Raw genomic sequence first — 26293 nt, 5'->3', positions numbered from 1 at the left:
CGTAAAGAAATGGGAATCATCAGTATTAAACAAAACAAAGCAAAACAAAGTAAGTTTTTCCCTTTTTAGTAAGGACTCTGAGTTTATTACACAGTTGTTCCAGAAATGGGGGACAGAGATGTGCCATATATTAAAAAATAACAACAAAAGAAATGAAATATGCAAAAAAAATGCATGATGTTAGTTCAACATATTTATGAAATGGGACATGCGTGAAATGGAGAACACCACAGAACAGGACTCCGAGGACAAATGGGTTGCAAAGACGAAACGACATGGCTATTAGTGAATAAATGTAACAATCGTGAAAGAACCTGAATTGTCACTGGTCTGTTGCTCTTCTGACACGGACAGAGCTTCTAAAGCTTCCAGCGTGGAGACGACAGCGTTGTCTAGCCCCTTCTCACACTTGCCTTCTGCACTGGTGGGCACAGCATCAATGAGGGACACGGGGATCTCATCGCTTTGCGGGTTGCCACCTTGTTCCTTATCCTCATGGAAGGAAGCTGCCTGGCTCTGAGTGTCCTCCTCATCTGAACTGTCCCTAAAGCCAGGTGGTGGGGCAGCGATGGCCATGTTCAAGGACCGTAGCAGGAAGTCATCCTCATTGTCATCACCTTCTGGAGGGGGCAGGGATGTCAGGTCAATGATGTCGTCACTTGACCCTGACAGGTCGAGGATGGCTGGCTGGTTCATTTCACTCACTACGAGGTCCTCCTCACAGCTCACCTCATCCTCGTCCTCTGCGTCGTCGGTGTTTTCTGCATAACAGATGTCATGTAAGAGAGGCTCCTCTATCCCCTCAGGGGCCTCAAAGTTCTTCACATCACCTATGTTGGCGTAAACAGAATTTGCAACAAACTGGATATTCTCAGTGTCGGGAGCGAGATCCAGGTTCTTCATGTCATTGGCACTGCTGATATATAGGTTCCTTTGCTTTGCAAGCACTTCTGGACTCTCATCTAACAGTCTTTCATAGCCCAGAGTGGGGGGACTCATACCATCATCCAAGGCAAGATCTCCAAAAATAAAGGACACTTTAGCTCCTCGTGGAGATTCCTGTGCTTTCTTCAGAGTTTCTGGTCCTGAGAGGGTCAATAGGGACCGCTGGGCTAGACTTCTATAGTCTGCCTCACAGGGGGCATTCCCAGGTTGGGTCAGCTGCTGGTTCAGCCCATCAGAATTATAGGTAGTGTCCATATACAAGTGCCGGTGCTCTTTTGGACACATGGTGCTTTCTGGAATCTCCACTGTCTTCTGTTTTGAATCTATGTACGTTATCTGGGCTTCCTGCTCCCCCTCGCCAATGAAAGTGGTCATCTGGGGCATGCAGTTCCACTCTGGGCCAAGGAGGTTATTCTTTCCTTTATTTTCAGTTCCTAAAGAGAAATAATCATGCAAAAAGACACATTACTAGAATATGTGATTTCAGAGGCGCGGGAGACTTATCTGTGTTTCCTAATTTAATGGCTTGTAGCATCACTTGTGCAAATACAACTGTTTGGTTTTCCTATATGGTAGCAGTTGATGTAGGCTCCTTGGTTAGTAAAATTGCTCTTAATAAAATCGATACTACATAAAATATAATTGAATATCATCAGGCAGTAGAGAATTGTAGTTTAATTCCCTTTGACCCTTGGTTCCATGATTAGGAGATTCCATTTATATGTATAAATGTAAATAAACAACACATCTTTTCATAATCTTTAAAGATGATAGTCCAACAGGCTGTTACTCTGGAAAATAAACTGCCCTTTTCTTTCCAAGTGAGATCTAACACTCCCCTCTTAGTGGGGGAAGATGTTGAACATTTTTGTCACTGAGCTAAGAGAAGGTCAAGGGTGTTCATACTTTTACCACATCCCTTAGGAACGTAAAATAAATATTGTACCTCTATCTTTAGCCTATTTATATCCAAGTGAGCGTAATACAATGATGTAGAAATGTCAGGATGCCTACGTGTATGTATGTGTATCTGTGTATATGATGCATAAGGAAGAATATTCACAGGTTATATATGTCTCTGTTATTTCTGGGCATAATTAATATTTAGACTAGTTTCAAGTTATTTTCTAATTTCAATTTTTTTTGTATCACAGGAACTAATAAAGATTTGTTTGATGTTCCTCAGGAATGAAAATTGCACAGTTCTAATTTAAATACTAATGTTTTGTTTGTTCTTCTTTTAATATGGAATTTTCATGTGGAGATTTGCTCTGATATTTAACAAGCACAAAACTGGGTCATTCTGTCAATATTGCTTTGTGGATTCTGGAGGCAACATTATGAAGAAAATTTAGGGCCCTAACATTCTTCCATCTGTTCCCTCAAATTGTCCCCTGGCACAAGTTTGAATAATACTGACATCAGATGTACAAGACATGCGGAAAAGAAAATCAGTTTTACCAACGCGGGGTTTGCTCCTCCCAAATTATACAGTGGACTTAATGTTAAACAATGTCCAGTGCCATTTTACAAAACACATATTTTCATAAAGAGCAAGTAAATGGCATCATTTTGAAAGACACTGAGTTAACACTGACCATATTTACCTCTAACTTTATACTTCGTATACTCTGTAGAGTTCAACATTGTTTTGTTAACAAGAATTTAGGTCATGATGAGTTCTATATATATGTTAGCTGTGCGAGAGGTAGATTCATTTTAGGAGGGGCAGTGGTTCCATAGAGTTGTACTGCTTAGGTTTAGACTGGGGTTGAGAGATATTATCATAATAGGTGGGCCAGCTAGTGAATATTTTAAGTTTTGTGGGTCAGTTTAGTAGAGTGACTACTTAACTCTGCTGTTATAACATGAAAGTTGCCATATATGATCCATAAACAAATGGGTATGTGGACTGGATAATAGTTCTCCAAAGATGTTTCTCCTCTGTGAGTGTACTCCTATTGGAGATGTGATTGTATTTGGGGGAAAATGTGCAGACTTGATTCAGTTATGGATCTTGTGATGAGATCACCCTGACTTATCTGTGTGAACTTTAAATTCAATGACAAGAGAAAGGCAGAAGGAGACACGGGTCCACAGAGTTGAGGCAAAAGTAAAGGCTGGAGACATATCAGCCGCCAAGAGTGCTGACAGCCCCTGACAACAGGAAAAGCAGGGAAGGTCCTTCCTGTAGGCGCTTAGGATCAGCTGGGTGTGGTGGCTCTTGCTTGTAATCCCAGAATTCCAGAGGCTGAGGCAGGAGGATCGTTGTGAGTTCGAGACCAGCCTAGGCTACAAAGTGAGCCCAAGGCCAGCCTGAACTGCATAGAGAGAACCTGTTTCCAAAAAAAATGTTAGATGCTTAGGATGGAGCACAACCCTATGTTTTCCTTGACTTTGGACTTCTGGCCTCCAGAATTGGGAGAGAGTCTATTTCTGTTATTTTAAGCTTCTGAGTTTGTGGTAATTCTGTACAGTAGTTCCAGGAAAGGAGTCCAGAGAGTGTCCAATAAGCCTTATGAATAGGAATAAGATTCAGTCCATTAGCTTTAGTTTGTCAACTTCTGGCTTTGCACAACAAGAAAACAGAATAGCCTGGGAGGCTACAAGTCAATGATAACTTATCCAGACCCTTGCTAAAGCTCAGAGATCTATAGACACATGGTATGAGGGATTTTTAAAGTGAAGGCAAATATTCAAGATGGGGGTGGAGAATGGAGGCTTAGAGTTCTTTATTAAAGATCTTGACCAAACTGTGTCTCAATTTGAGATGAAAAGAAAATATGTGCTCAGTTTTGGCTTCTTTTGAGGAGGTTATGCTGCTTGGCTCCTTAGAATGATTCTGGATATGCAGAAGGATCTTGAGGGCAAAATGAGATCTGTTCTGTGGCTCAGTCTCCAGTGGACTAGGCATGAACTGGACTTAGAGGACTTTACTTTTGACATTTCTCATGCCTTAGGAGATATTTTGGCAGTTTCTAAAGAGGAGAGCGTGTGTGCAGCCATTACAGGAAGTTAACAACCAAACTGCTGCGCAGCCGAGGTCTTCCTGTTCATTTAGTGGGTGTGCTCTATTTCGCCCTGTCCACCCCACTGTCTTTCAGAGTGGAGACAGGTATTTGGAGCACATACTTTCACCTTCGTGCTTGCTGTGGAACTGGGATAACTGAGACTAAAGTTCCACTCTGCCTACCTCCATAATAACACTTATTTTTAACTAAGGTTTGCCTCTTAGTTTTACTAAATATTACATTGTCAATCACTACAACTTGGACAGAACTGAGACCCCTATTACTCTAACCATTTTAAGATGGCAGGTTTCTTTTTCTGCTTGTACTGGTACAGTTTTAACACCCCACGGGGAAAAAGTTTTATTTTCAAAATAAACTTGAAGATTTGAAAATAAAAAGCCCAGGCCTGGCTTTCCAATGTGAAAGGATTGTGTTAAATGGCTGCGCTGCTCTCTGGAACTCCGAAGGTCATTGCTGAATTGCTCTGAATCTCCTCTCAATGAAAACAGGTGGTCATAAAAGTGTTCCCCACCAAACCATGTGTCTACTTAGCATCTTCTCCTTGTTCAGTCCTGTTCTCTAATTACCTTCAAGCATCTGCATCCCTTGGGGAACATCTTTGCCTCCTGTTTTGCCTTTCTCTTCCTTCTGCATTTCTACCACTTTACTCTCAATTTTTCTCATCAATTTTTTTCACTGCCAACTATTAACAGAAGTACTGAGCATTGTTGTAGGTGCTGTGCATAGATTTGTTTCTAACATTTACCCTGGAAACTGAGCTTTCAATCCCTTATACTAATGAAGAAAGCCAAACTTAGAAACCTTAAAACCTCATGCACCTGGAGGAGGGGATGAATTGAAATCTTAGATTTATCTGACTGGAAAGTCAAAGTTGCCTTCTAGCATTCTCTTTCTCTCTCTCTCTCTCTCTCTCTCTCTCTCTCTCTCTCTCTCTCTCTCCCCTTCCTCCCTCCCCTGTCTGTCTGTCTTTTTTGTCTATAACTATAATTGCTCCCACTTAACCAGCCACTGTCATAAACTATGTGAGTCTGTGTGCATCAACTTGATACAATATATTTATAGAATAAGATTTAAGCTTTCTTCTCAGTTTAAAAACTGTCTTCTTTTTTCACCTTCTCTCTTTCTTTCAATGACACTGAATTTGTTCTTAAGAATCCCCTTTCTTCTTAAAGGAGTGTAATTATTGAATTCCTGAGTAGCATTGTTCATGGAACAGTGGCTTTCTACTGAATGGTGGTATCAACCACACTTACACTTCCCACACTCATTGTAGATGTGGGAAAATGCTCAAATATTAAAAAAGTCCTTAAACAAATGAAAACTACTAGCCCTGAAGGGAAAAAAAAAACAATCTAACATCTTCATCCATTCTTTTCCTCATGGGGGTGGGGACTGTGTCTTGTCAAGTGGCTAGATTGAATTATTTGTTATCATTACCATCTTGATGCTCCCATTATGGATTCAAGATGGCTGCCTATGCAGAAGAACATTCTTCTAGATCTCCCAAGTCCAAGTGCTGGATAAATACCCACTTCTTCTTGTTGGTAAAACCATAACACTTAACCGTGGTTAAGTTTGACTTTAGGAAGGAGGCTGCCCAGCCATTTGGACCTAGGACATCTTAAGGAAGGCACAGCCCTATAGCAAGAAGCTCATAATCTTTTTTTAATAGTAGGAAAATTTATTGGAGAAAAGGAATGGGGAACACGAATGGGAGAACAGGGAACAGGAATAGGTCTCGAGAGCCTGGAGGAGTTTCAAATGGGTTTCCAAAGAGCTCACCTCTTAAAGGAAGTTTTATAGAGCAAAATTATGAGGCAGGCACAACATGAGTCAAAATTATGATCAACCAATAAGATCACAAGTACAGCTGCTTAGGTAATATTGATCTAATGGTAGAAAGAGTACATGGGTGACATCATTAACCTTGGCCAATAATCTTATAATCTTTAGCTGGGTATTCTGTCATCAGTTCTGTATGTCCTATGTAATAGCAAGTCAATACAAACATAGCCATAAATAATAAAATCATGGCCTTTGAAGGAAGTGGTCGACATTTCCAAGTGACATGCCAAGTATGATGGGAAATCGGCAAATTCATTTTTCACAATTCAACAATATCTTCAGAATTTGAAGGCTTTTCTGTTTCATTTGGATATTACGGTTTATATGGGTAAAATTTTAACTTGTTAAGGCGCATATTTCTTATTGTTGTTAGGTGAGAACTGAATGTGGTGGTGGTGAAGAGGTCAGTACCTCTTTAGAAAGAAAATACCTGTGTCCTGGGTGCCTGCATTTTTCTTGTTGGCCATGTTAAATATAGACCTCCTGGAATCGACAAGAAGCCTGTAGTACCCAGCAGTTAGGCAGGCTAGGTTCATGGCATCAGATGATTCCATCAGAAGTGTGATGGGCTGCAGGAAAAAAAGTTGTTTTGGTTAAAGCTGTCCTTTGTTAGGAGCCACTATTGAGTGTCAACAGCTGCTTGTATGCTTATAAACACAATCAAAAGAAGTTAGTGAACAAAGATGCCAGTGGAGAACTACAAAGGGCAAGAAAATTTGAGGTAAAGCATTTCGTTGAGAAACATGTAGGAGTCTTAAAAAGCCAGGATCTAAAGATCTCTTCCCGATCAGACTAAAATCAAAACAAAAAAATACTGGGTTTTGCCCCCATATCATTAACATTTTAAAAAGTTAAGTCACAAGGTACTTTCATTACTGGGAGCAAACACACAATGTGAAAAATCACAGGAAGATTAAGTTTGGGGCTCACAGTGAAAATTAGTGTTAAAGTTAAGTAAAAGTCAAGTGGAAAATTTTTCTAAGACTGGATTAGAAATGTCAAAGACATGCTTCTAAAAGAAACTATAACTTTATAGGAAGGTAAACTAGAGTTGAGTGTTGGAAAAGGGCTAGAATTTTCTGGAAGCCCTGAAGTCATATTATTGTATATGTATCTTGGGAATATAGGGAAGGAAGTTTTTCTCAGGGAGTTAGGAAAGCTGCATTCTGTTGAAAGAGAGAGAGAGAGAGAGAGAGAGAGAGAGAGAGAGAGAGAGAGGAGACAAATAGGGAGCAGGAAAAAGCAGACACTAAAAGGGGCAAAGACAGTGAGACAATGTCTCTATTTCCACTTCCAGGAGTAGGACACTGGCCAGGTTTGATGTCCCTCTTTGGTGGCAAAGAACTTTCCATCTAAAGTTCCTTCTTTCCACTTCAAATAAGGTCTCTCCTCAGCCTCCCAACCAGCTCTCATATTCAATAGGCAGGAGACTCTTAGTCTTGCGAGTGGGTCTCATCACTCACTCCTGCTCGGGATTCATATCACTGGTATTAGTGCTGTAATGGCTACAGCTACATCCAGTTCATGCTTTCTTCTACCCTTTTCCTATGATGGAACTATTTCTGTCAGCATCCTTGATCGAAGGCTAGGATAGGCACTCCAAGTCTATGTACACTTTTGAGTTTTCCTTTGAAGTCAACTGCAGTCTCCTTCATTTGGCTCATGGAATCCCACAGGCCACAACTAAATCAGATTATTTGCTCTCCCTTTCTTGATCATCTATTTCATCCTGTTCTGATTTGCTTTGCAAAAACCCTTGCCCACAGTCTCAGTTACTCTTAGTTCACTTCTCCCACACCACCCCGGTGGGAGTGGATGCAGGGCTGGGTCCTATCTGACTAGTATACTCCTCCTGGTTGGTGGAGGCACAGTTGCCTTTCAGGTCTCCTGTATTTTCTCCATTAAATCATCATATATATCAACATAGCTCAAATCCAATGACTCATCTTTACTAAGAAAAGAAGTGGGGGTTGGGAGGTCTGTACTATTTCTGTCAATTTCTATTTTGGGAGTTGTGCTTAGCCATTTGAGGATAATCTCAGATCGCTGTTTTAAATGGAACAGCCAGGACATACCCAGGGGCCAGATATTTAGTCCGTACCAATTGCTACTAAGTAAAATATCTAGATTTTCCAAAAGAATAACCACATATGGACCCAATCTAACTAAAGAGATTGGGAAATCTAAAGAAAGTTGGAGGAAAAAAAAAACCTCACTCTCTAAATGAGTCATAGATTCTAGAAAGTTAGTTGGGAAGAATGCTCCCTACTCCCTATGACTCAGAATTCTAAACTCAGAAGGGACCTGGATATGATGTGGCTTGCTTTCTCATGAGGAAGAAACTGAACCCAGAGAAGTACAGCAGCTTGTTCCCAAATCATGCAGCTATCGAGCAAGGAACCTGGTGGAATTAGTAAAATTTTCCTGCACTGCATGGTATCCTCAAGTCTCTGCACACATTAACTTTTGCCTGCTCTGTAAATACTAACAGTTTCAGCAGAAACAGGCTGTTCAAACAAAGGCCTGCAAAGGTGAGCATCTGAAAGGCTTACCTTCACATCTAGTACGTGGAGTTCCACCCTCACCAAATTCTCCTCTTCAGTAAACATTTCGATCCTGTTGACATGGCTGAAGTCAGCTAAAAGAGCCACCAGGTTGGTTTTGGTGTTTATGACATGGCTTATGCCATACCGGGGCCCAACTAGAAGAGTCACTTCTGAGCGTTTTTCTGCCTGCTGGGAAAGAGATGTTGACAAAGTGTTTTTAAACCCAGACTTGTGGAGCACCATGCAAAGTCGAGCCTGAGAGCCTGTTTTTATGATTCCATTGCCTTTAGAAAGATTTTCTGGGTCACATTGTACTAAATCATCCAATTGGAAGAACCAGATACATGATTACATTGAGGAGCTGATAAATTATGAACAATGCACAAAGCAAATGTTATAATACAATGTATTCATAGCCATAAGGAGCTTTTACAAAGTAAGTTTGTGGCTCTCTCTGTCTCTGTCTGTCTGTCTGTCTCTCTCACCCGTCTTGCACAAAAGCAACTTCTAGCTCAGTGACTGACAAGGCAGCCATTATTAGAATCCCCTGGTACTCTTGTTGCTTCACATTTCCTTTCCTAGGGCAGTCTGCACTTGGCCTTATCTAGCTTAACATTTCTTCAGCCATTTTCAGGCTGTGGTGAAGCTGATTAAAATGAAGGCTGGAAAACATTCACAGGTGATGGCATTTGGTTGTCAGAACCAGCTCTTTCAAAACGGTGATACTGAGGAGACCCCCGTGGCTTCTGCAAAAGAGCAAGGGAAAAGAAATTACCACTAACGTTGCCTTGAACACACGGCCCCCATAGAGTCGCAGGTCGCTGAGGAACTTGAGATAGTGGACCTTGGCCTGAAGTGCAGAGAGCTGAGGAGAGAAAGAAAAGCTTAAGTGTTGACTCTTTTGGGTGTGACTCCCTTCCAGCTGGAGACCAGCTGGCCACAAAGGCAAGTTGAAAGGACAACTTTATACTGGGGAGGTGGAAGATGCATTAGACTCTCTATCGGCAAGGGAAGGAAATAGCTACATATTTGGTTTCCTGATGATGGATAGCAGTGTGACAGCATGATTCATTAGCTTACCTAAACTGGAAGAAATATGGGGGCACTCACAAGCACAGATCTGTAGGCCAGGGGACTGGATAAATGTGAACAAACTGATAAAATGGATCATGAAAACATCTGCCCATTGGAACGTTTCAAGAAGTGAGTGGTGCTTTCTGATTGTGGAACAAAGGTGGGTTGGGTGCGCAGTCTCCCACAGCAGGAGTCCACTTGCATGGGGGCGTGAGGGAGCTGCTTTGAGCACACACCTGAAATCCATGCAGAGGCTTCTTCACTGCCTCTCTCAAGCTTCTTCCAGCCTTTGCAAGTTTTCAGGGAAAAATGAACTTTCTGAGCTCAAACCATTATGGAAATGTTTGAACAGCAAGTCCTGGCTTTTTTTTTTCCACTCAGAGAATCTGTTGTTTCATGAATGAATTACAAATGAAATTTCATACAGACAAAATTAATCTTTATAAAGACTTAACAGAGTAGGCTCCCACATCGCTTAAAGAATGGTATCTGATTAAAAACATGTCCATGTTTCATACCGAATGTGGCAGGAATATTTATTAAAGGTGAAATTTTCCAACAAGGTACAGATTACCATTAAGTTGCAATGACTAAAAATTTCTGCTTCTAATCACTCAGGGCTTGCCAATTCATTTGTTAACCAGACCTGAGGGGACTGCCCTTAACATAATTGTTATTTAGCACCATTTGTTCAGCTTACTTCTTTCAAAGAATAATTTGCAAATTGTGTTGAAAGCAAGCAGCACTCTTGACTAGGAGAAGTGGCCTTATAGGAGGATAGTGATAGATAGATAGATAGATAGATAGATAGACAGATAGATAGAAAGAAAGATGATAGAATTTAGAAAGATAGAACCAATACTAGTTACCAAAGTACTACCAGACCATTGGGCCAGGCTTGGAAAAAAAATCACATTAAGTTAATTAATAGAAATTAGCTTTGGGCAAATCTGATTGAAATTTTAAAAACATCAATTGGGGGGAAGTACTTTGCACATAGCTAAGAATGGGTTTAGCCCATTTATATTTTTAAAAAGTTATGAGGTGAGGGAGGAATAGGAGTAAGTGCATCAGCCATTAACTTTGACTTCAAACCTGATACTAAGACCTAAAGTCTCTCCATGTGGAGAGTGACTTTTATGAATCACACTCACATAAGTTTCTATAGCCAATATCATTTGGAAAATGTTCTTGGGATTTTAGACTGCTTCCTACTGTATAGTCCCAGTAATTTAAGCCTTTGGGTTACTGGACTCTTTTGCTTCTTATCATGTATAGATTATACCTTTCTTTTCTGACAAACTGTATATTTTGAAATTTTCTTTGTGTACTTAATGAAAACAAAAACAGATTTCAATGGTGACACTGAGTGACAGAAATAATTTTATCTTCCTTCCCCAAGTAGGATTTAATCTAATAGTTGTCACTTGGGGTGATTTTGTACCCTAGGGAACATTTGGCAATGTCTGGAGACATTTTCATTTATCATATTTAGGGGAAGGGTGCTACTAGCCTCTGTTAGGTAAAGACCAGAAGTGATGCTATATATCACTACAATGCCCAGGGGAGCTCCCAAGGCCATCAGCAAAGAAGGATCTGTTACCAAATGGCAAAAGTGACACATTACAGAAATCTTGGTTTAATTAACAAAGCATCTGGCCTGCAGGGTTCCTTGCTAGCTGTTGGGCATGTAAGATAGTCTAAGTGGTAAGCAAGAATGCAAGGGAAATATAGAATTATCTTGCAATTCTACCCTCTAATCATGAAGTCTCAGGAGCCACACAAGGTTCTGCTGTGGGCACGTGACCACACCCATACCATACGATAAGGAGCAGTCTACGACTTGTGAGAAAGAAACAAGTGTCCACAAGAATACTTGGTTTTCATTAGACTTAGCCATATGTTAATAGTTCTTACAAGTTATACAATGTTACTGCCTTCTGAAAATATGGTGCGAAGTATTTTATTCACGGGCTAATTTTAAACATTTAAAAATCTATTTTCTATTAAAATGCAAATGTGATACCTTTTTACCCGGTGGTACCAAGTTTTGATTTGCTTTGACAAGGTGTGAAAGTGCTTTCTTGATGTTCTTCTCCTTCATGCTTTGCAGCACAGCAGAGGGAAGGAAAGTCTCTAAACCCCATTCTTTCCTGCAATGGAAAGAAGATCTCTAATTTCACATTCTTGTGATGATGAATTATCTAAGACAAAATGGCGCTGTGATGTTTATTGGAAGAAATGAATTGCTGGTAAGGCAGGAAATGGAGATAAGTGACCAGTCAGGGAAGCAACTTTTAATTTTCACCCAGGAAATATACTATTTGATCATTAGATCCTATATCTGCATTACAAATCAACAACAACAAACAAACACACAAACAAAAACCACGTTCCTCACTCTCCAAAAATAGTTCTAAAAAGGCATAAAAGGACCACAGGAAATAGAAGAAATCTTTTTAACCCACTTCTGAGTTTTTTAAATACATTCTGGTATCTAAGTTTATATTTCCAACATCATTTTATTTTCATCCCTTTATTCCCATTCTTTTACTTCCTTGTCTTCCTGTGTCCTGTTTCATTTTCTTTTCTTAGAAGGATGAGTGTAGTTTCGTCATGTGCCTAAACTATCTTCTCTGTCCTGTCTGCCCACCAGCAGCCATTCTACTAGCAATACCCAGTGCTCTTCTGTCCCAGCCAATTTGTCATTGCATGTCTGTCAAACTCCTTCCAATAATATTTCTTGGTGGGTGTTAGCTCATGATGCACAAGTAAGCCCACCTGGCAGGGTGATGTGAACATCATTCATGACAATGGATATATAAGAAGCAAAAGTGACAAATGCACCAGAGTTAATATATTTTTGCCAAGAGCTCATTTCCCCAGCAATGACTATCACTCTTTCCTACGACAGTTCCATTTAAACTTTAGGGAATCTATCCTGAGGCCTTCAGAACATTCTAGTTATTTCTTCTTCCCCAGGTCCTCTCTAAAGAAGAGTAAGAATACAGTCTTACCCCATCTAACCATCCATGTTCTTTAATAAAGATGTTATTTTTATGGTCACATGTTTTTTTTTTCCCCCTTTCTCCTTAACTTGCACCTGTCTTTACCCATTATTTGGCAATTCTATGGGTGGCCTTTTAGTTCCACTTGTATATTTTATGTTTGTATGCATGGATGTGTGTACATATGTATGGTAATACTGGGGATTGAACTCAGGGCCTCATGCATGCTAGGCAAGGGATTTACCAATGATACATACCCTGAGTCCTGTATCATTATTTTAAATAACTACTGTTAATCTTTATGTCTTGTTTTTATAATCAGACTACAAATTGCTCGATGGTCAAGATTATATTTACATATATTAGTACTTTTGACAGTCCTAATGTGAATGCTACATAAAGTACTATCAGGTGAAGGAAGAAATTCATTAATGACATTAATATAGGCTCTTCAAGATTCTTAGTCAAGTAACTTAAATCTGAAGTGTAAGTGTGTGTGTGTGTGTGTGTGTGTGTGTGTGTGTGTGACTGAGGATTAAACTCAGGGTCTTTGTATAGAGCTATATTTCTAGCCTTTTAAAAACTTCTTTTGAGACAGGGTCTTCTTACATTGCTAAATTGCCTAGGGTGGGCACAAACTTGGGATCCTCCTGCCCCAGCCTCCCAGGGTGCTGGGATTACAGATGTACATTTGGCTGTTGAGAGTCTTTTGAGTCCATGTTCAATCTGGGGAAATGTGGATACAGAGAGTAGGAAAGGAAATTCATTTTAATTATCTGGAAATCCTCTCTGGCTGTGCAAGCCACCTTCTCGAATGGTAGCCAGTTCCATTTGTCCCTAAGAACTTCAAAAAGGGAATTGGGAGGAGGTATGAATATGTCTAGCTAAGTGACAGGCCTCTTTTGTGAGCTGGGTCTCTCTTAGACTACAGTCACTGACCATGTGTGGCAAGGGAAAAAAGATAAATCATCTAGCATCCATGGACCAAGACTCAAATGCGCCTGAAGGACTTGTCCCTGGGCATTCACAGGTGAACAGAGTTGCCAGAACAATGACACTGAAGTCAGCAAACGGAAGCTCCAGACCTCCCCAACATGAGCTCATGTGCCTGTGGACAAAAGCTAACATTTCTCCACTGCCCCATGTGTAAACCTGGCATCCTGGTGTGCCATGGGCAGGCATCAGCAAGCTTCTTTGAAATGTGTGATGGTAATTACTCTGCATATTACTTCAGGTGAATGGAGAGGGGGCTGTCCAAGGCTTTTAACCTTACATGGATATGTGACCTCAGCCTGGCCATGAACTCAGAAACATGTTTTCCTTTTTCTTAGATAAATCATTTCTGGGATGGAGGAAGGAGTAGTTGCTTTAAGCTAATGAATCACCTGCTGGGAGACAGAGAGCTCCTTTTGAAGGACAGACTCAGAACTGAAGTTGAAACAGACTCTTTTCTCTAAGGCAAGAGGTTCTTTCATGGCCAAAGAGGTCTATAGAGGGAGTTCTATGACCTGCTCAACATGGGAGGGCATTCATAGCTTCTGAACAAGAGGCCGTTGAGCAAGCCTAGTTTATGTGTAGTGTCCTTCCCAGATACTGCCCGTCCTTGACTATGATACCATGCTCCCTGAATGTGACAGTCCTTTTAATACCAGGTTCTGACCACTTAAAAGTGACCTCACACTATGCAGACACAATCCAAACACAGGTGCCTCAACCCATCAAGAGAACTCTGGCAAAACTAGGCGTCCCACTGCTCGGGTTCAAATCCTGCCCCCTCCAGTGAGCAGTGTCAGTTTGCTTTTCAGCACAACTGATCCTGCATGTTGTAAGAACTTAACAGGTTAATATTTGAAAAGTGCTGATTCCAAAGTTTGGCTTGCAATCAAGTCCCTTTAGGAATTTTAACAAACACTTCACTTTCGATGCAACCCTCATTTTAACCACAATTTTCTAAAGATGGATTATGTACGAAATGGATCTCTTCCACCATAAAGGAATGTGACATTCATACCTTTTGCCTCCGGTTAACAAATGACCCGCCTTAAGCAGGAACAGATTTGGAAATAGAGACAAAGATCAAAGATATGCTTGGGTGGTTAGGAAGTAGCATCTCTGTCCTCTGTCTCCGAAATGGCGCCAAGATTTGGCACTTACTCGATGTACTTGAGGGAGATTTTCTGTGTCTGCTTGGTGGTGACAGTGGCGATGTACATCTGTAAGGCGGCCAGCCGCAAGGCGATGTCATATTTCAGCTCTGGCCCGAAGCGCTCCTGGACGACATCGTTACAACTCTGCGAAGACACCAGCAGAGGGCGCAGCTCGTTAGAGAATGGGTCACCCGGTGCCGCTTAGAGGAACAGGTGACAGGATTGTGTGTTTCAACCTTCACTTCAAAGACAAGGAGGCTAAATGTGGAAACGCTTCCACCGTGCTGCTTGGAACCGAGACAGTGGTTAATTGCACGCACAAACACACAGACCACACAAAACATTTAACATTCATCGACAAGCTGTTATTTAAATATTTAGCTCTTTGTAAAAATAATTAGGAATTTAGGGATGAAATTTCCAAACACAGGTGCTGCAGCAGCGCAGGCAAAGCTCTGATACATAATGTGGCTTTTGGAGTCGGGCCATCGGAGTTGCAATCCTTAGTTCCAAACTTGTCTATTCTTATTGGTGGGGGCATGACCTTGGGCAAGTTCCTTACTTGTCAGTGCCTCAGTTTCCCCTTCTGTAAGTCATGTAATAGTGCTAATTACAGGATTGCGGGGATGGTTAAATGAATCCACAATGTGAAGCCCTTGGAATCGTACCTGGTAAGTGGTAAGCACACTTACATATTAACTACCATCATCAAGAAAAACATTCTCCTCCCTTTCAGAGAAACTTCAGGGAGGCAGAATCAGAAAGGCAATTAATTGGATATGGAAGATCTGGACTTAGACCCCATTGATCTGCAGTCCTGGCTTTGCCAGTGGCTACCTGTACAGGTACCATTTCTTTGAACCTTTGTGGCCTCAGTTTATTCATCTGTGCAGTGGGGATTCACATGAATTACCTCACTGGAGTGGTTTGAGGATTAAATGAGATTCACAAGCAAGTGCTTTATTGCAGTGCATTGGTCCACACTGCCAGGGCAGCTATTAAAATCCCCCATTCATTTTCATGCCTGCAGCCCTGCTTGCTACCTCAAATGTGTAACTCTGTGGGGGGTCATTTCCTATCTGGTGGTGTATGATTGTTCATCTGTAAAACGGAAACACCTAACTCCACAGGGTGTGTTATGAGGATCAAATTAAAGAGTGAATGACAGTGTGTTACAATGTGTTAATCCGTATGGCCACAAGCCATTGGTCTTAGGGGAGTGTTTTCACTGGTGCTGGGAGCAAAGCAAAGAACTCAGTGTTGGGGAAAGAACAGGATCCCTTCAGGGTGCTCTGCATCTGTATTTACTTTTGTTATGAGAAAAGTGGGCTCTTGGGTGAGAAGACACAGATACATCTCTTTTCTTTTTTGAGACAGGGTTTCACTATGCAGGTCAGGCCAGTGTTGAACTCACTTTGTAGCCCAGGTTGTCCTCAAACTCACAGAGATGCTCTTGCCTCAGCCTCCTGCATGCTGGCATGGGCCACCACCCCTGGTCTTAAGAGAATAGATTTTTTTGGTGGTGCTGGGATCAAACCCAGAGCCTGTGCATACAAGGTAAGACTTCTACCACTAAGCCACATCCCCAACTCCTGAGATAACCTATCTTTTGCCCTTCTTTTCTTCTTTGCCTTGTCCTGAGAACAGTTCAAATGGAAGCCTAAATCAGGGTGTGTTTGCTTCCTTTTTAAGAGATGAACATTCATAATTACTTCATATATTGATTGTACTAAAATGGGAACATATACTGCTGTGTGGCTTCTGCACACCTGGTGTACTTCATGCAAGCCACGCTGGCACCGTGTGCAATGCACACTTTGTATTCCCATATCACTGCACACAGCAGTCTCACACTGTCCTCCCCATGCATTCCTAACATGGCTTTCGCCTCTATTGCCCTGTGAAACGTTAATGCTTCCTGGAGTGTATGGTGCCTCTGTTGGAGGTGGACCTATCGTGGGGCAGGAGTCAGGGCAGCCTCATTGGCCCTGCTTGGAAAGCCATTGCAGGTCACACTTTTATTTCGCTAGTATTGCGCTTACCAGTCTTTTCCAAGGGCTCAGGTTAGTTCCTATGGGCTCCAAGGAGTTAACAATCTGGAGTCACTTTATAGTGTCCCAGGAGAGATAGGGATGGGAAAGACACTTGTCACAGTACCATGCTGAGGTACTTGAAGAATCTGGTGTTTGAAAAACCATTTTAAGAAATCACTTTCTTCAATGACTGCTCTTGCATATTGGACATAAAACAGAGACTTTTCACACAGCACTTAGAGACAAAAGCCCAGGTTTGACTATAGACGCTGTCAGCTGTTAATCAAACAAATTTGGACATGATATTTCAGATATCTTAGGCCTAGGTTTTCTTGCTCAAAAAATGGGCACACTCTTTAATTTGAGAGTTAACAAATAACTTGCAAAGTTGCCATGATATTTCCAAACATGATATTTCCTTACATTGCATCTGTCAAGATGTTTAATAAAACAGAATATGCTTCATAAAGATGAGTCATCTCTATTACATCTCTTAAGAGTTGTGGCCAGGATCATTTTTTTTTCATCCCTGTTTTACCCGTATTTAACTAGACTTTTGGGTGAATTTCTTGACAAGGGGATTAGTCACTTAATTACATTATATAATTAGTTTAGACTCATTTCAGAGAATTACTGTGAAATCTGATATATATATATATATATATATATATATATATGTATTAATCATGTTTTTATTACTTTCAAGTATGTTACTTAAAATATAGTCCACAAATGAACGGTGATCACTGTTTTGTAAGACAGAGGTCTTTGAGGGTTCCACTTTAGGCCTACAAAGATTTCATTGATAATTTACATATTAGATGTTTAAAATGAAACCAATATTGCTAAAGTGTTTGAAAACCTTTTGGAACCTCTTAGGTCAAATCTTGTTTACTAAATGATGTAACAATCTTTTTCTTAATACATAGTGGGCAGGAAAATGTCAGCATAACCCAACACTAATATTATGAACTAGAATAATCTGGATTATTAGACTTTACTGTTAATATATATGCTAAAATCTGTAAAAAAAAAAACCTCATGTGCCATTAGCAACTGGAGATTAATAGATATAGCTATTGAAATCTCTGTTTTCTTTGTCATGCTTGATCTAGTGAATGGTGACTGTACTCATTAGGAGCATGCTAAGTTAAATTGATTTTGTTTTTGTAAAGTGATATGTATGGCTTTTGCTTGGTCTTCTGTTCTCTAGGCTAATTTCGTTGCGTCTTTTAAATATCTTATAATATTTTAATATAGGCACAGACACCATTTGTAGACCAGTTGACTTGTATGAGACCAATGTTATTTTAGACACATTACACATTCTGTGATACAGGTACTTCCAAGGAGGGGAATTGAGGCAAAGAAATGTTCATTTCCTATTCTCAGTGGAGGATATCTAAAATGACATTAGCTTCACTTTGGTCTCTATCACCTACCAAATATGGCTATTCATTTCTCCATCTGGCTACCCCTTGAAGGGGTAGCTATTCCACCACTCACAGTAACACCGCAGGTAGGAAAGTGGAAACATCATTAGTCTTTTTCTGCAAGTCCCTGGGCAAGATCTCCAGACAGGTTTTCCTGTTTTGCAGCCAGTTCCAGGTAGAAAGACATGTCTTCCAAATAAGCAAGAACGTCTTGCATTGGAATGGAGCGCACACACACCTTGTACAGATCTGGGTTTAGCAGCTGCCCTTTGTCTCCTTAAGAGGTCTCCCACCCCAGACAGATACAACCAGGTTGTTCTTTTATAAATACAATGGGCTTGGGATGTTGAAACGGAAGTACAATCAAGTGGTTCGAGAGCATTTTCTTGCTCTTAAGAGGGTGTGTAATTATAGAGAACAACCACTCAGTGTGTCTCACTGTCCACAGCTAGGTCCTGGGCACCCATATCTATTTATTTGCAGCTGAGGAATAATAAATACAGCACAGGGTCTTAGCTTCAGTTGCCAAGCCCTGGTACTATTCTCAGCAGAAATATGGGGAAAATGCAGATCACATGCTGAATCAGGCTCTTTTCCTATAGTCACAGCAGGCTTCCCTGGCCTATGGGGGACTACGGCGGGAACAGGGGACACTATTGACAAGTGAAGGGTATAGTTGGCTGAAGTTTAAAATTTAAGAGTCAAAATATGACAGGTTCTATATTTGGGGTGGAAAAGGTACTATATCTTTGCTTGTTCGTTTGTTTTTGATGTTTTAACTTGGCAAACAGGGTATATACTGAACAGGATATGACTTACTTGGGTGACTCAGAGTTATCTTCAGGAAAATTAATTATCCTATTGAGCTGTAAATAGCACAGTTTTCCAAAAACCACCTAGGTGGAGGGAGTTATTTGGCCTTACCCTGAGGGCCCTCATTTGCTAGAATGTTCTGGTCTGTTCTGTTTCTCTTATCTACTGACTTCAGTTTTGATTTCCAGGACTTATTGTCACTTTAATTTATTTTGCTCTTTTGGACATCCAATATTTACCTTGTTGCTATCTCTCCTCCATCTTTTATCTATTGTCTTTTCCTCCCCAATTTTTAAGATTGCAAAAGTTTTGAAATACAATAGATACCTGTGTTCCAACTATTCAGATTTAACAAATGTTTCTTTTATTTTCTTTTCTCAACTTTTTGCTTTATATTTTTATACATGGCTCCAGTAATCTTTGTTAGATTACTTCGGCTAGCCCAAATTGAAGAGAGAACACATCCTTTTTGTTTTGTTTTGCCACATTTTAGAGAGGAAAAAATAAAACAGATTTTCAACCTCTCTGAGTAGTTCTAGCATTAGATGCCTAAGAATTAGATAAGTGAGTTCTTACTGTTCAGTGTGTTCACATTGGAAAGTTAAATGAGAATGATAGGATACAGTTATAGGAAAACATGAGATCACCTCCTAAATATCAACTTCTATCAGATTCCTTTGGGACACACTGTGCCAGTTACGCACTTCTGGAAGCTTTAGACTTCTCAAAATTATAGCTCAGAATCAAATATCAGATAGACAATCTATAAAGGATTCTATTGTCTTAAAATTTTATCACCTGAAAATTGCTACTTTCAGTATGATGGATTTTACAGTATTTCTGAACAACATAAGCACTAAATAAATAAGTAAATAAAGGAGAAACAAAACTTTTTGGCAGTGTCATGCTGATTACTAAATGAAGAAATATTGGAGTTAAATACAATTTCAACCATCATCATAATAATTTATTTAGGTAAATATCATCAACCAATATACTGAGGCTAGTGGTTGAAAGTGATGGAACATAAAGATAACAGTTGCAAAGTGAGTCTCCATAGATGACTTATTCATTTGAATAAAAAAGCAGTGATTTGGGAGAGGATGGCTTTGGAGGATACTTCCTAACTGAGAGTCATATTTAGGCTTGCCTTTACGGGATGCCGTGCCATCAGTGCCTCCTAATATGATGCACTAAGGAGGAAACAAAGTCACTCATGTTGTTCTCTCCAAAATGCATTACCTCAATCTAATCATGAGAAAACAGCAGAGAACCCCAAATGGAGGAGAGCTGTCTACAATGTAGCTAATCAGTATTCCTCAAATCACTCAAGGCCATGTAAATCAAAGAAAGGCTGAGGAATAGATCAGATTTAAAAAGACTAAAGAGACTAAATGGAAAATGGGATCCTGTGGTGGATTTTGTTCCAGAAAACAATTGAAACAAAGAACGTTGGGGGGATAATAGCAATGAATTGGGTGTGGACTACAGCTGGGCTCATAGAAATGCATCAGCGTTAAATTCCTTCCTTGCTGTAGTCCTTCCTCCCTTCCTTCCTCCCTGTCTTCCTCCCTCCCTCCTTTCCACCATTCTTCCCTTCCTCCCTTCCTTTTCTGTACTGTGGATTGAGCCCAGGGCCCTGTGTGTGGTAGACAAGTACTCTACCAACTGAGTTATGTCTCCTGTCCTTTCTTAATCTTGTTAATTATAGAATGGTTATGCAATAAAGTGTTCTTGTTATTAGAAATATCCACGCTGCATCTAAGAGTAAACACAGATAATTGTGGCAACTAACTTTGATGTGATTTAGAAAAAAATCCTGTGTGTGTGTGTTTCTGTGGAAAGACAGGGAACATACGTCCACACTAAAGATCAAGTACACGTGGCAAAATGTTAACAACTGGTGAATCTGGACAGACAGTTTAAATGACTACTTTTGCAACTTCTAGGAAGTATTAAAACACTTCAAAATCAAATGTAAAACTAAAAGAACCATATAATCGTTTTAAATCCCATAGATCTTAGGATGGAAGACAAGGAAGATTCATAACTAAAGAATTCATGGAACCAAGCCAAAGTTACTTTATCCTACAACTTTCGTCTAAAACATAATGAATTTTTCACATACCTGAACATATAGATACTCAAAAGCAACTGGATCTCTCCTTAACAGGTCGATTGGATCCTTTGGGACAAAGCTAATTCGGAAAAGACACCTCATCTTATGGGAGCTGGGCCTCTGTGTCACCTAGAAGAGTAGACCCATCACACAAAAACAGTTCAGTGCAGACTGAGAAATGGTTGAGGGACACAAAAGCAAAATCAACTTTCTTCAACAATAAGGAATGAAGCAGCTGAAGTTATTTTTGTATTTAGCATAGGAGGTGTGATCAAAAATGGTGTGTGGTTAAATTTAAAAGAATTATTACGGTAAAAGACACATTACCTATAATTTTCCTCAAAATACTCTCACTTCAAACATTCTCATCCCATCATTCTTGTTATTTCCTGAAGCAGTCCTGGACGTTCTCTATTGTGAATGATGTTAGTTCCATGGTCATGGTTACCTTAGTGCTCTGAATTGATTTGAAATATTTACCTTTCATGGTAAACATTGACCTTGGGGAAGAGCCAGAAGCTTCCAGGGTCACAACTGGTGAATCAGGTGAATTGAGGACATGCCACTATGTTTCTATGAGCCTCTCTTTCCATTGGATGACTCTCAGCATCTCATCCGCTCTACTTTGATCACACTTTGTAAAGACAATCATTAAGAGGACTTGCAGAACTGTCTCAGGAATTGGTAAGAATGATGTGATAAGTATGTTCAAAATTATGGGGATTAATAGCTATGTGTCTTTTGATGTGATAATATTTAAAAATGTGAACATTCATTGTATATTTTGATCACTCCTTGTACACACTCATTCCTTGGAAAGGGCACCTTATCTTGTAATTTAGGTTGAGCTACCCAGGAGCAGAACCTGAGATGAGGGTTTGTTTTCAAGGGGCTTATTAAAGGAACTGCTCCCACGAGAGAGTACTATGGGGGAGTGGGAAGCAAGTGAGGGAAAGAGGGAAGCTAAACCCTTAGAGGGATGTAGAAATTTACACATACACTTACAACACACCAATTTTTATCCTGTTCAGAAATGGTGATAACTACATTGCACTTATTTCAAAGACATAAAGCTGGTTTGTTTCTGGATATTTAAACCAATTTTTTTAACTGTTGGTTACCCAGTACTAGAAGAGACTTTTAAAACACCTTTGTTCAAGTTAATCAGCATGATGCCATCCCATACCTAAGTAGTTGATAGAACTGATAAATGCAAACAAAGTTGTGACTCATGGTAACCGGCCATCTCCCCACCAGTCCTGGGGGCACTTACTGCTGCGGGCTAATAGCTCTTTACTACACACAGCTGGAACTATCCGATAGCATGAGGCAAACCTGAATATCCAGGGAGTCACTGTCCTCAGGCACAGCCCAGCACCACCAATGGACTGCACTTCGGGGGCCAAATGCCCCAGCTACCTCCCTCGTGGGACGGGATACCTCTGCTGTGAATTCAGTTCTCCCAGTGGTACTGAGTTCCCGTTGTCCACAGTAGAAACTGGTGATAACACATTCTTCATTGGCTTCTCAGCTTACTCCATTTCCCTTCCCCAATTCCTTTTCCAGAATTTCCTGAGATCTCCTTCCAAACAAGCCCTATGCATTCTAATCTTTGAATGCTGCTTCTGGGGGAAACCACATATAGACATGACTCTCACATGAGGAGCTCTGTCTACCAGGGCCTGTTTCTCTGTAATGCTGTAAGAAATAAGTCATCCATTTCCAAGAGTGCTTTGGCAATGGTTAAAATAATAATCATTGGATATGATGTCTGGCCACTAGAGACATGTAAATTAAAACCACACTGAGATTTCACCTCACCTCAGAAAGAATGACCATCACCAAGAAATCAAATAATAATAAATGCTGGTGAAGTTTTGAGGAAAAAGGAACACTTCTATATTATTGGTGGGAATACAAACTACTACTACCACTACAGAAATCGTATGGAGAGTCTTCAAAAAATTACAACTAGAAATTCCATTTGACCCAGCAATTCTCCTTCTAGGTATCTTCTAAAAGAGTTAAAGACATCCTATTACAGTGATCTATGGACACCAATGTTTATAGCAGCACAACTCATACTAGCTAAATCTTGGAAGTGTTCTATATGTCCATCAGTAGATGAAAGAATAAAGAAAATGTGGTATTTACACATAACGGAATATTACTCTGACATAAACAAGGGTAAATTTGGGGGCAATTGAAGGAAAATGAATGCACCTTGAGACCATAATGTTAGGTGCAATGAATAAGACACATATGCTTAAGTATTGCATAGTTTCTCTTATATGAGACATCCACGATATAAATAAAGAGAAAAATAATGTATAACAGGAAATGGGAAGATAGTTCTTTTGTAAAAGGGAAGGGGACCAAGAGATAGAGAGAGAGGACAGGGGGAAAAGAAGGGAAAGGGGATAAAAAATGATGCATTATGCACATGTACCAAATCCTCAGTATGAATGCAATCATTACTTGTCCTGGAAACATGTACTAATATTATTATTAATATTTCTTGTTGGTATCAATAATTGAACTTACGTCCTCATGCTTGCCAGGCAGACACTGTGCTGCAAATCTTTTTTAAAGCAAAAAATGTATCATTAGATTTAAACCTGACAGAAACACATGGTCAAGTTTTGATTCAGGAATATAAACCAAAACAAATGGCAACTTTCTAATATAGAAAATTGAAATGGATGGAGTCAGAAAATCAGGGATATTTGCAAGACCCAATATTTGGGACACCAACTTTTAATTATGCCACAACCAAGAAGCACTTTCATGTGGTGGTACTTCCTGTTCCTTCGTCTGTCTGGTGCCATCGTCATGCTTCAGCACCCGGTGTCCCCTTGTGACCTCCCTCTAAAGTTCTCTCCTATGTAAACTGCATTTGTTGAAATGTTTTCACCATTCCACAAAGACTGCTCATGTGAAATCATAAGTGAGGGTGCTCTGTTGAATTCAGCAACCTAACAGCCTGCTTTTCTCTCCAGAGAACAGATGGGGGTGGCATCTTGGTAACCAGGAACTGGGACACATGGGTAGATCACATATTTATAGCGGGCAGGACTGGGACAGAGATTTTAGGCTATGCAAAAATGTCTTAAGTATGCATACAGAATTTGAAACAACTAATTATGATTTTAGTTTTATTTACATATTCTCAGAAACCATTTATTTTTAATGATTTCAGGAGATCAGTGATCAAAACAGTCAAACAAGTCATTGTGATAATGTAAAACAGAATTTGACAGAGCTATATTCCCTAAGAGTAGCTGCCAAGTCTTAGAATGACAAATCTGTTTTGAGGACCCAATGATAGGCTATGAAAGATTGACAAAAAAAGGGACCATCACCTTGAGGTACAAAAACATTGTGAATTCTATTGGTTCCTTCCACGGTGACACAGGGAATGCAGTCACTACATTTAAAGGGTTTGAGGAAAGGGGGTTCTGGGGCTGAATGGGCTCTGCTGACACTAGCAGCTTTGGCCCAGAGAGTGACATCTCACAGACCTGAGTTAGCGTCTCCTGTTCATGCAGCAAGAGCAACTTGGTCCCAGCCCCTTCTGTCCTCTGCTCCAGCATGAGGGAGAAGTGCTCGATGCCTTTGATGGAGAGCTTCTCTTGAAGAGTTAAGATGACATCCTTATGGAGAAAACATTGACACAAAGAGATCAAAATCCAGCCTGACCCTTTGTGGAGTCTACCATGATTAGAAAGTTGTAACATGTTCAGGCTTCACATCTTAAGTTGTACACCTTTGCTGGATTCTGGAATTTAATACTTCTAAGACTCTAAAACACACAGAGATCAGGACTTCCTTCCCTTGGCTTTTCTGTGGCCTCTACCACCACCCAAATTTTCTATGGCATTCAAAGAAGAGAGGCAACAAGGAATGGCTGGAGGAGCAGCTTACCTAGCACATGAAGTCTTAAACGAGAAAAGTTGTCAATAGATGGTGTAGCGCAGTCAGTACAAGTCTCCTGTCTTCTATGTGAGGTAGAAATTAAACAAGCTCTGACAGTGCTGTACCCCAGGGGTTGGTGTGTGAAATCTAACCCACTGCCAGTTTTGTAAAATTTACTGAGACATAGTCAGGCCCATTTCTTCCTCTTTTGTTCATTGCTTTTGAGCAGTGCATCCACAGAACTGAGCATGAGCAACCTGGACTACAATAGGCATGAGCAGCCTGGACTACTCGCTTTCTGGCTCTTCGTGAACACAGCTTGCTGGTTCCAATCCTATGCTACTGAAGGAAAGGGCGGTGTGCTGGTGGTGGGGACTGTGGGCTCCAGGGATGGTCAGTCTGTTTTTCTAATCCAGCGCTACCATTTATTAGCTATTCAGCTTTGGGCAAGATATTTAATCTCCAAGTATCTTAGTTCCCATCTGTCAACTGGAGGTGATAATAATGCCTGCCTTGGAATGGATCTAGGAATTAAATGAGTTCATATATAGAAAGCATTTATTATACCATTGTTTGAAACAGAGTTAGAACACCATAAAAATATATGTTAATTTTACATCTCTGGGGAAGATGGAATGAACAAGCTTTGTTGGTAACTTTTTATAAGATTAAACACTTAGAAAAGGGTCCCAGGCACAAAAAAAAACCCCATATTTACTGCAGTACAAACTTAATATCTTCATTCTTTACTTTGTTATATACTTGAAAAGTAGAAAACAATCCCTCCTCAAGATAATTATATTCAGATGGTAAAAATCCCATAGAACAGTGGTTCTCAACCAAAGGAAATGCTGCCCCACAGCAACATGTGGAAATTTCTGGAGACATTTTTGTTGTCACAATGGTGTTGGTAATGTTACTGGGATCAAATGTGTGGAGGCCAGGACTACTGCTAAACATCTAACAATGCACAGGACAGTCCTACAGCAAAGAATAACCCCAAATCTCAATTATGCCAAGGTAGAGAAACTGCTGTAGATAACTTTTTTTTCACTGATTTTTCAGATGGTTGGATTCTTCTGTGGCCCTTTAAAAAATTCCAGGTCCTATTAAAATGAAATCCCTGTTAGCACCTACCCATCCTCAATTGAAAAATTATTCAACAGGAATGCTTTGGCCATGTTGAATTTCCTGAAAAGATTCTCTGCTTTATAATTTTTGTACAAGGTGCAGGAAGGAGAAAACAAAATCAGCTTTTTGTATGGCAACATATACTTTATAAAAGCATTCTCCTCAACCACCACTGTAGAAAATCGATAGCTATAGTTTTTCCCTATTGTAACTCTGTAGCAAGAATTTTGGCGATTTTTATTAAACAGTGTC

The 26293-nt window shown here is 40.2% G+C and overlaps 1 protein-coding gene across 8 annotated transcripts in view; it reads right to left on the bottom strand.

The window, feature by feature from the left end:
- The window catches only part of Frmpd4 (FERM and PDZ domain containing 4), a 938443-nt gene that overhangs the window by 6754 nt on the left and 905396 nt on the right, over window positions 1–26293 (bottom strand). For all 8 annotated transcript variants that reach the window (XM_063243077.1, XM_063243081.1, XM_063243079.1 and 5 more), the window contains 8 exons: window positions 24517–24648; window positions 21005–21124; window positions 14605–14741; window positions 11469–11595; window positions 9144–9233; window positions 8375–8557; window positions 6253–6391; window positions 315–1379 (listed from right to left, as the gene is read on the bottom strand). In XM_063243077.1, coding sequence (XP_063099147.1) covers window positions 315–1379; window positions 6253–6391; window positions 8375–8557; window positions 9144–9233; window positions 11469–11595; window positions 14605–14741; window positions 21005–21124; window positions 24517–24648 — 1993 coding nt within the window. The remainder of the gene's footprint in view (window positions 1–314; window positions 1380–6252; window positions 6392–8374; window positions 8558–9143; window positions 9234–11468; window positions 11596–14604; window positions 14742–21004; window positions 21125–24516; window positions 24649–26293) is intronic.

The sequence above is a fragment of the Cavia porcellus genome, unplaced genomic scaffold (assembly GCF_034190915.1).
Source record: "Cavia porcellus strain 051 isolate PalLab524CR breed Dunkin Hartley unplaced genomic scaffold, mCavPor4.1 scaffold_33, whole genome shotgun sequence".
Lineage (NCBI taxonomy): Eukaryota > Metazoa > Chordata > Mammalia > Rodentia > Caviidae > Cavia > Cavia porcellus.
The sequence above is the reverse complement of the archived record's forward strand: the minus strand, read 5'-3'. Positions and strand labels throughout refer to the sequence as shown.